At 43.7% G+C, this 11047-nt stretch overlaps 1 protein-coding gene across 1 annotated transcript in view; it reads right to left on the bottom strand.

Moving 5' to 3' along the window:
* Positions 1-3364: 3364 nt before the first annotated feature.
* VIT (vitrin) overlaps positions 3365-11047 on the bottom strand; it is an 84818-nt gene continuing 77135 nt past the window's right edge. Inside the window, 2 exon segments of the mRNA XM_075064223.1 lie at positions 3365-4674; positions 5506-6019. Coding sequence (XP_074920324.1) covers positions 4496-4674; positions 5506-6019 — 693 coding nt within the window. The 3' untranslated portion in view covers positions 3365-4495.

Raw genomic sequence — 11047 nt, 5'->3', positions numbered from 1 at the left:
ATTGCAGGATTAAAAATTAACCTAGACAACGTTTAGTAGACCCCAGAAAGAGGGGTGAACTGCTGTAGAAGCAGGAAGAGCATACTCACCTACCCTGCCCTTCAGTTGACTAGAGCTAGATGTAAACAATGTGGCTGAGATATGCTAAATCTGTAATGTCCCCCAAGGCTCGGTCTTGTCACTTGTTCTGTTTAACAAGTAGGTACAGCTGCATGGGGCTAATGAGGCTTTATTGGCTATCAATAATGCCATCAGCATGTAGATGACTCATCAAGCATGGACAATTTTGCACCACTGCTGTCCCACTGCCTTGTACATTTAAGAACCTGAATGAAAAATAGCTGGTTCAAGTTCTGTCCAGAAATGAGGGAGTTGTTTAAGGAGCTAGCAGTCACTGTGATCTTGCTCTTGAGAGATAGAGTCCATTTTACAGTTTAAGGGGGGGGGGGGGGACAGAAGTCCCCTGCTACTCGGGGTGCCCAGATAGCAGCAGTAATGAGGAATGCTTTCTTTCCACTTAGGCTGGGCAGGAGACTGTGTGGATGGGGATCTGGCTATGGTTATCCGTGCTTCAGTGACATGAAGAAATGACATTTTCATGGCCCCCTATTGGACTAGCTACTTCCAAAAGCTTCCCTTATCACTGGGAATATATTACCTCAATATTGCATACAATGCAAGAGCTGCAATGAACACAGAGAAGGGAAAACTGGTCTGTGCGTCTCTTACAGGAGCAGCAGCCTCGGGGATCTCTTTCCCCTGGGCTTCCCAAATATGAAAGCAGTGAATAGGGAATACGAAGGCCCCATCTGAAAGCTTACCACTAGCCCTGGTAGCTGAATCCCCACAGAGCAACAGCAGTATGGGATCTCCCCATGCCAGCCACCAAGTGGTCACAGCAGGGCAGTGGGCCACTGGCCAAAGGGGCAGAGAGGAGTCCCAGCCCATCCAATATCTCCAACCCCACTTCCTGGCCTGTGTGGAAGGCGGTTGTGGATCCATGATCATTCCCCTCCTCACAAAGCCCAAGGGAAGCAGTAAGGAATCTGAACTTCTGGCCCAGCAGTGGCTGCTCCACCCAGCCTGCACGCTACAGGAACTGAAAGGAAGGGGTATTTTGTGGGGCAGTGAACCAGTCTGCTCCACATGGTTTGAGCTGTACGGGATGTCACTCTCATGGGCCCCAGGCAGAGAACCACTTCTGCCCAGAGACAACTCTGCCCATACTACACGCACACCACTCCTTTTAGTCTTGCACAGACTCCCTCTTGGTTTCATATCAAGTATTTGCTGTGGCCAGACGTAGTGGGGGACGTGAGGTATCAGGTGAGTGTGGCTGGTATGCATGGGAAGGCGGAACAGCAGGTACCCATGTTCAGTCCATAGGAATAGGGTAGTATCCCCTTTAAAATGTTGGTGAGCTTTTTAGTGAAACTCACCATGGTGTAGAAGCCTCCAGCAGTCAGGCAGACCAGATGTATACCTATAGTGAGGCCTGGCCTGTGTGCATGTAATTAGTAAACACATCTATTGGGACCAAGCTATTCCCAGGTGATTTCTTTATGTTCTGGGAAATAGTCTGTCTAGCTGCTGTGGTACCGAATGCTGCTAAGCCCAGCATTAGCTGCTATTGTGTACTCAGTGAGCCCAGTCAGCATGGCTGCAGAGAGCATATATATCACTAATGTACTGGGTACATGTATGAGTTATGATCTCTAGTGGCTAGCTCACAAAAGGCTAGGGAGTTGCTGCTATCAGCTAAGGGAGTTTTCCTTCAGCCCAAATGATGGAGCTTGTGCTTTTGGAGCTGAGAGACTAAGGGCCAGATTTTTAAAGGTAGTTAGGTGACTTAATGGGAGTTAGATACCTAAATATCGCTGACAACTGGCCCTGAGGCATTTATCCAGCTCTGCCTGGGTGTCTAGTTTATCTAGTAACGCTTAGCTTTTAGCCGTCCATGGTTTAATTGCAGCAATGGAGTCAATTGCGTCACAGCCACCAACTTGGAAACCATGGGATTTCCATGCCATTCAGGTCTCAGAGGTCCACAGCGTTCACACTGATGTTTCCTACAGATCCTCAGGCACTATGTGAGAGATGTTTCACCCTTTGTTCCCTCTGTCCTGACATCAACCTCCGTCTCGGGTGCAATGTATCCAATTCTGCAAGTTTACACTGCTTGGACTTGACTTTCCCTTCCATGGATCTTTGCAAGATTTGCAGTAAGTCAGCCAGGTATGTTAAACATAAAATAAAAAGGTTTCTGTGCTTTTAACACCTTGGGTCTTGCTGATCGTGATCATATCTCTAGATTTAGGAAACCCCTATTTGCATTTTAAAAACTAAAGTGCAGCAACAATATTTAGATGTAGAGTTTTTAAAATATTATCTTAAGTATGCAAACTATACTGCATACACCTTTATGGGTTTTTTTATTTCAAAAGGTTTAGCAACTTGTATTACAAAAAGCTCTTTAAGTAGCTCCGACGTGTTACAAAAGGAACTCTGCTTCCTTCACAAACAACTATACAAGAAAAAAAAACTGTTTTTTATGAAAAGTTTTACACATAACTTACTATTCCATGTTTTAACAAAATGTTCTTTGCAGGGGATTTTCAGCAGATGACCTGTACTTTGGTTTCTGTCCAAGGTAAATGTTTTTTAACATATCACAGGATATATTCTGCACTTGTTCTATAAACTGGATTCCCATTGGTATCAGTGGTAATACTACAATTGTAGAATAAGCAAAAAAAATCACTTTTGGGGATCTGACAATTTAAGGATCACTTCAAAGACTTAGGCAACGAAATTCTCATGACATTCAGTCACCAACAAAACAGTTGTTCAATAAGTTTATGGTTTTATTTTTTAAGTGGTTTATCTTGCTGCCTTTTGAAAAATAATCTTGCATGCTTGATGGTGACTGAACTTTGTTATACATAAGTGAAGAGCATTTACCATGGTAAATGATTATCAAGTTTACTATTTTTTAAGATTAAAATGTTCAAAGAAATGAATGTCCTAAAGCAGGGATCAGCAATCTTTGGCACGCAGTTTGTTTACCTGCCACATCTGCAGGTTCGGCCGATCGCGGTTCCCACTGGCTGCGGTTCGCGGGAAGGTACACTCTACAGATGTCTCTCTACCATTAGGAAGTCCTGCTTTTGCCCATGTATAATACACAATAATATAGGCAAACTGTGTTTCTCTTAAATCCTTAACAAAACAACTCTAGAGCAGTCTTTTCTCTTCATGCTATTGATCTCCATCCATGCTGCAGGGTGAAACTTAAAAGAGAAATGGTTTGATGACAACACAGTGGTTCTCAAACTTTTTTCATATTGTGTACCACTGAAGACAGAGGTCCCTCCTGAGCCCAGACCCTCCTTGCAGTAACTATCACGCTTGGACACTGATAATAGGACAATGTTAAGAGGACAAGATTCTAAATAAACTCCCTCTAACGCAATGGGTGGGGATTCTGGATTCCATTTTCTCAATTTTGTATGTGCATCAGCTGCTTCCTCTCCAGGGGTGCAGAACTCTATTAGGGTCAGTGAATGCCTGCAGACCCCACTGCTCTAATCTATCCATTTGCAGTTTGGCTCTTTCTCCTGTTTGTATCTATCAGCTTGAAATGATACCAAATGAAACCCTGTCAGAGAGACATAAAACAGCTGTCCAAGGATTTAAAAAAAGTGTTCTGGATGTTGTTGGAAAGCATGTCTGGAAACCCTGAGAGTCCTGGTCTGGACAACAACTAGCAGGAAGCATCACTGCTAGGGGACAGAGATCTTTGCTACTCTGATAGATGCAACTTGGCCTCTACCTGGCAGTGTTCCACAGCCTACTAGTGTGGGGAGGGATAGCTCAGTGGTTTGCATATTGGCCTACTAAACCCAGGGTTGTGAGTTCAATCCTTGAGGGGGCCATTTAGGGATATGGGGGAAAAATCTGTTGGATGATTTAATTAGGAATTTGTCCTGCTTTGAGCAGAGGGGGTTGGACTAGATGATGTCCTGAGGTCCCTTCCAACCCTGATATTCTGTGGTCCATAGACCACAGTTTGAGAAGCACTATGATAGAAAATGTCTTTAAAGAGAGCTTCTGCAATATACAAAGGCCAAATGAAAATGTCCCTGGGATCTACATTGAAAAACCTTTTCCAACCTCTCTTCTGGAAACAAATTTTCAGTCTACAAAGCTGAGTCACTTGATTTATCTTTTCAAGGGTTGTAACTGTCTTTGTCTATCCAACCAAGTCAGAGTTTTGAAGCCAGCAAAAAAGTTAAAATAAAAATGCCCGTCTACACAGAGCTTTCTTATGCATAAGGAATAGAGCTGAAATCAGCTTTGTTAACTGAAAAATGCCAGAGGATAACTCTTCTAGTATTTCTTGGACTCATAGCTGGCATTACTTGTATAGCATTTTGTGTATTTTCTGCATGATACCCAGTGACCCAGCGTTAGTATAATGCTTTGTCTACTTTCATCAGTTCCGGGGTTGTGAATTAAACTCTGTACAAATGTTCTGGATGATCCTAGGAACAAATTTGTAGAGATAGTCAAATTCATCCACGAAGAAGGAATGCTCTTTATCCGGGTCTGTTGCAATGGATTCCAGTTCATCCTGGGCCGCCCATGCAATTCCAACAGAATAAGCTATGACCCCTGAAAAGACAACCAGCATTTAAAATGGCCAGGTGTGTTTTCAAAACAGTCACTGCATTGAAGTTGTTTTTACAAAATCTGATCCCACAATAGATGTAATGTTTAGAGCATAAAATGAAGGGACCAGATTCTGGACTGTGGCTTCTGAGAGACATTATAGAAAGTGCAACCAATGGGCTGCTCTTATGTACAACAGGGTCTGAAACTCTTGAGTGTTACAGCTAATTCCCCTCCCACCCACACTACAATGCTTACACTGGAGTCCCTGAAAGGAGCTGCATACAGCCACATACATCAGACCTATGTTGCTTCTGTGCCAGGAAAATTCTCCTTGTCCCATTGCAGCTTATTTTACAGCCTCTATTTGAGCGTCCAACAAAAATTGAACCATATATACAGACTGGGGTGTGGGGAGGCAGTGTCAGCCCTGAAGAACAAGTCTTGCCAATGGCAAAAGGCATCAAACAGTAGTAGGCTGTTGCCTGAAAGCCTAGCACAGAAGGTGTTTGAACATCCCACACTGAAAGCAAACTTGAACTTCATACACACACTTCTTGTGGCTGTAGGCCTATAGAAACCCATTGAGCACTGCAGTGTTTGAGACACATCTTGTCTGACAAATCTGACTACACTATTTTCTTATGGACTTCCCATCTTTTTACTCACCCACCTTCATCTTGATTAGCTCTAACAAGCCCATAGCTTAGGGTGGCGAGCTGCCCAAAAGTCCATCTGCTGCAATGACCACTCTAACTACCTTACCTCCATAAATGTTAAGCTACTATATATAGGTGGAGTGGGCCACCGAAGCAGAAGATAGCACTAGTTTACCATTTTGATGAGCTGTCGTGGCTGGCACTCGGACATCATCATAAGACCTGCCATCTGTAATGAGAATCATTATCTTCCTCTTGTTGGGTTTGGATTTGCTGAAGAGCTGTTCAGAGGCATAGTTGATGGCTGCTCCAGTGCTGGTCCCTCCACTCCAGTAGTTGATTAGCTTAATAGCATTCAGAACATCTTGCTTAGTGCTGTGTTTGTCAAATCCAAACTCCAGCCTCTGCTCATAGGTGTACTGCACAGCTCCAATACGGGTGTCAGTGTCTGAAATCTCAAATTCTTTGCTTATGTTGGCTACAAATTGGAGGACAGTGCGGAAATTGCCAGTGCCAACGCTGCTGGAACCATCAATTACAAAGGCAATGTCAGCTGAATTTAGACACGTCTTGCTGCAAGCCAGTCGATCAGTGTCACAGACCCGCTTCACCAAGGTCTGGACTACCTTGCGTAGGTTGAACCAGCTTGGCACATTAATGGAATAGAAGCCATTTGTTCTGCATACAGCCTGCAGAGAGATGCAAATACAAAAGTAAAAAGGCACTTATTGGGCATAATGTGGATTGAGTTCAGTTACACAATCAAATTCTGCTGTCTTCCTGAGAGAAATCTAAATGTTATGTAAAGTGTGGTCAACTAAAGCACTGGACATCCTGCCCCAATATTTATAAAATATGTGATGGAGCAGTCAGTGTTAATTGTCAGAAAAATTCAATATGAAATTTCACCACCCTCTGAGTTTCGTTTTGTACACAGGTTATGTCAGAGTTAGGCCAAGAGTCAAAACTACAAATTCATTTTCAAATATCTTTGTTCATGTGGTTCAGAGTTATACTCTGTGCAAAGTGGCCTTCTTTGGCAGTTCCTTGTTTGACTGGCAATGGCTCCAGATCACATCCCCTCCAGTTAAAAGTAAAAAGGTGAGGTTTTGTCCACCTGTCAGTCCTGCAAATTAGACATGGTACCTGAGAGTCAAGCTGCATTCTTTCTGGCTCATGCCATCCCAATCAGGATCATGAAACAGAAATATGGCAACAAAAAAAAAATGTTGGTGATATCAACCTAAATAACCTAAAGGAGACTCCGACATGGTTGTGTTGGCTCCCCAGTGCAGTGGAAGCAAAATTTCTTAATTTTTTACAGCTTAGTAAATTAAGCAGTTATGACTCTGAATGCACATAGGGGACCGATGGGGGGAAGCTCTTCCAGACCTAACAAGAGGAGTTGGGAACTTGTGGTGAGGGAATGGATTTCTGGCTTGCTGGCTGGGTGCAGGGAGAGAGGAGGAGGAGGAGGAGGCTAGAATGTGGAGTATGTTGTAGGTAGGAGAGGTAGATTCAGAATTGTTTTAGAATGTAAAATCTTTTAAGATGTTAATGTTCCAACTAACTTGTTGAGAGCATTTTAGCCAGATTGTGTCTGTTCTTCATCATCCACCTGAAAGGAGGGTTCAACTGTTTCTGTACTAGTGTCCTCCCCACTACATTTGGTGTCAGCAAATCTATCTTACAGCAGCTCTAAGTTAGTTCTGTACACATTGGTTTAGGCTTCACTTCATAGCCTCACTGTGTTTGTTTTCTTCTATCTTGCTGCTCTTTTTATGTTCTGATACTGCCATTTACAGCCATAAGATAAACGCACAATCATAGGACTGGCAGGGACCTCAAGAGGTCATCTAGTCCAGTCCCCTGCACTCATAGCAGGACAAAGTATTATCTAGACCATTCTTGACAGGTGTTTGTCTAACCTGCTTTTAAAAATCTCCAATGACAGAGATTCCACAAGCTCCCTAGGCAATTTATTCCAGTGTTTAATCACCCTGACAGCTGGGAAGTTTTTTCTAATGTCCAACCTAAACTGCCCTTGCTGCAATTTAAGCCCATTGCTTCTTGTCCTAGCCTCACAGGTTAAAGAGAACAGTTTTTCTCCCTCCTCCTTGTAACAATCTTTTATGTACTTGAAAACTGTTATCAGGTCCCCCCTCAGTTTTCTCTTCTCCAACCTAAACAAACCCACTTTTTTCATAGGTCATGTTTTCTAGACCTTTAATCATTTTTGTTGCTCTTCTCTGGACTTTCTCCAATTTGTCCACATCTTTCCTGAAATGTGATGCCCGGAACTGGACACAGTACTCCAGGTGAGGCCTAATCAGTGCAGAGTGGAAGAATTACTTCTTGTCTTGCTTACAACACTCCTGCTAATACATCCCAGAATGATGTTTGTTTTGCCCGCTTTGCCTTCCTGCTTGGGCCCCCTGCTCTCTATCTTCCGTGCCAGCTCTGGCAGGGTCACAGAGCCTCATTGTAGTTTTGCCCTTTTAAAAAATAAACAAAAACAAGACTATAAGCCAATCAAATGCAGCCTGGAGACAGCCCAGCTAATGCCATTAAGGGCTCTCAAGCTCATAGGAAATGTATTTCATGGCAGAGTGACAGTGGAAAGTGCACAAAATCATCTTGCAGGTGGCCCAGAGAACAAGTTGCTTTCTGAAAATACTTTCTAACTTCCACCCTGAATCCTGAGCCCTGGCTGATCTGGCATATCACACCTCATGTCACAACTTCATGCCAACTGGCCCTGCAGTACTTTTTAAAATGACATGAGTATTGGCTGCCTATCCAAAATGGTTTAAGACTAGACCTCCATAGTGTAGATTGCAGGGATTCTCTCTTATTCCAAGAGTAACCAGAAGTTTCACCTATTTGTAACAAAGCAATGGAGATGACATACTTCAAACAAGTTTACTGAGCAGACATTACTTACCCCAATTAGCTGAATAATTAGTATGTGCCCCTGTGTTATGATTTCTCATTTAGACGTTTGTGGCTTTTATTTTGTTCTGTTGAAGAAATCTCACAAAAGCAGGTTGAGCTCCAGGTATGTTCGGTGTATGTAGCATTTTTAGGGTGCACCAAGTATCTTAAAAGGTATCAGTCTCTGTGGTATCCAGGTGCAATGACTTTTATAAGAACCAAATAGCATCACAGGAATGGGGTGATGTTTCTCCATCGATGTGTGGGCTTTCCTAACAGAGCTAGGTAGATACAGTCCTGGAGACTTAATATTCCAGCTGTTGGCAGGAAGGGAGTAGACTTTAAACGAAACTATTAGTTCTGTCTCTCTCAGGAATCTATATGGTTCTTATTACTGTACTATGTGTAAGCACTCCACAATCTCATGTATTTATCTAGCCTCACAATGCACCTGTGAGGTAGACAAGTAGTAGTATTCCTATGTTACCAATGGGGACTAAGGCACAAAATTATGTGTTGCATGCACCCTGAACAGAAGTACCTAACTCTGAGAGGACACACCCCTCTCAGTGATATCTCCCATTGGCTAGTTTAGGCAGCTTCCTGCATAGCTTGCTGGCTGTTGTGGATCCCATTCTGAGATCTCTCTCTCTCCCCCATTCATTGTATAAGGAGCGTCAACACCTAAATCAGGAATTGTGGATGCCATTCTTAGTCTGGTGATTTTTCTAGGTGCCTAAAAGCTAGGCATTGTGATGCAGGGCATTGTAATGCTTAAGTCCATTTGTGGACCCAGGCCAGAGAGACTAAGGGTATTCTACACTGGCAGAGTTACAGTGCTGCTCAGAGAGCGCTGAAGGGAAACAGCTGTTGTGAGTTCACACTGTCAGCTGCCTGTGCAATAGCATGGTTTTTTTTGTTTTTTTATATTAAAAACTTTATTTAACTACTTGAATAATTTACAACAGATATCAGAATGAAAAAGTATATATTTCTCCACAACAGATGTGTATACAACCAAACTTATCAGTATACTAAAATGAACCAGGCCAAAACAGCTACATCTTGAATTCATATTACCGGGCATCAAAGACAACCAATCTTCTTGTTCTTTTCTTGTACATTATTCTGTACCCACGTTCTCGACACCTGATAGGATCTCTTGCTTTTATTTCATTTTTGGTGTCACATTCTCCACAAATGTAAATCATTGGCTGTTGCTTTGGAGGCTGAACATCCTTTTGAGAATCCGTATTCTGTCCGGAGCGGGTTCCGCTCCACTCCTCTCAGGTCACACTTGTGGCACTTGCAGTGGTATTCGGAGCAGTGCACTCTGAGTAGCTAACCCACAGAGCATCTATTCCTCTTCTGCTGCTAAGAGTTGTGGAAGGTAGAGGGGGTTGCAGGGCATCCTGGGTCCTGTCCCAATGCCCCTGTGATGCTTTGCTTCGCATCCCAGCAATCCCTGTGCTTCCGTCTGCATTTGGCACCATCTTTCAACGGTTTGTGTACTGTGTGCTCTGCCTCTTCGGTCTGCAGGAATGGATCCCGCACTATTGACCAATATGCTGCTTGCTCTGACTAATGCATCATGAGTGGCAGTGGAGTTATTCCTTAAACTATAAAGGCAAGGGTCGCTTGCTGGTGGATTCTCTGCAGCTTGAGGTCTTCAAATCACAATTTTGAGGATTTCAATAACTCGGTCATGGGTTAGGGGTTGTTATAAATGTGTATGGGTAGGGTTTTGTGGCCTGCCTTGTGCAGGAGGTCAGACTAGATGATCATATTGGTCCCTTCTGACCTATGAGTCTATGAGTCTATGATCTTGCCATGCATATTAGCTATGACATGAGATTGCTTGTGGCATTCATGGAGGTGCTGACCACAGTGGAATGCCACTTTTGGGCTCAGGAAACAAGCAGTGAGTGGTGAGATCATATTGTCATGCATGTCTAGGAGTGGCTGCAGAACTTTTGGATGAGGAAAGTCATATTCATGGGACCGCGTGATGAGCTTACCCCAGCCCTGCGGCGCAAGGACACAAGAATGAGAACCGCCCTGCCATTGGAGATGTGCGTGGCGATTGCACTGTGGAAGCTGGCTACTCCAGACTGCTACTGATTGATCGCTAACTAGTTCAGAGTGGAAAAGTCTACTGTTGGACTCATGTTGACAGAAGTGTGCAGGGCCGTTAATCGCATCCTGCTCCAAAAGACACTGATTCTCGGCAACATACATGACATTGTGGATGACTTTGCACAAATAGGATTCCTTAACTGTGGAGGGGCGATAGATGGCACCCATATTCCAATTCTGGCACCAAACCACCTAGCCACCGAGTACACTAATCAGAAGGCGTATTACTCTATGGTTCTCCAGGCGCTTGTGGATCACCATGGGCATTTCACGGACATTAACGTAGGCTGGTCCGGAAAGGTGCATGATGCACACATCTTTCTGAACACTGGCCTGTTGAGGAGGCTGCAAGCAGGGACTTCCTTCCCAGACCAGAAGATCATGGTAGGGGAAGTTGAAATGCCCATTTTGATCCTGGGATACCCCGCCTGATGAGGCCATACATGGGGAACCTTGATAGTAGCAAGAAGCGGTTCAACAACAGGCTGAGTAAGTGCAGAATGACTGTTGAATGTACTTTTGGCTGTTTAAAGGCCCGCTGGTGCTGCCTATATGGAAGGCTTGACTTGCCCAATGACAATATTCCTATGCTTAAAGCCCTGTGCTGTACACTCCATAATATTTGTGAAGGGAAGGGTGAAAGCTTC

Source organism: Chelonoidis abingdonii, chromosome 3 (genome assembly GCF_003597395.2).
Source record: "Chelonoidis abingdonii isolate Lonesome George chromosome 3, CheloAbing_2.0, whole genome shotgun sequence".
NCBI classification, from domain to species: domain Eukaryota; kingdom Metazoa; phylum Chordata; order Testudines; family Testudinidae; genus Chelonoidis; species Chelonoidis abingdonii.
The sequence above is the reverse complement of the archived record's forward strand: the minus strand, read 5'-3'. Positions and strand labels throughout refer to the sequence as shown.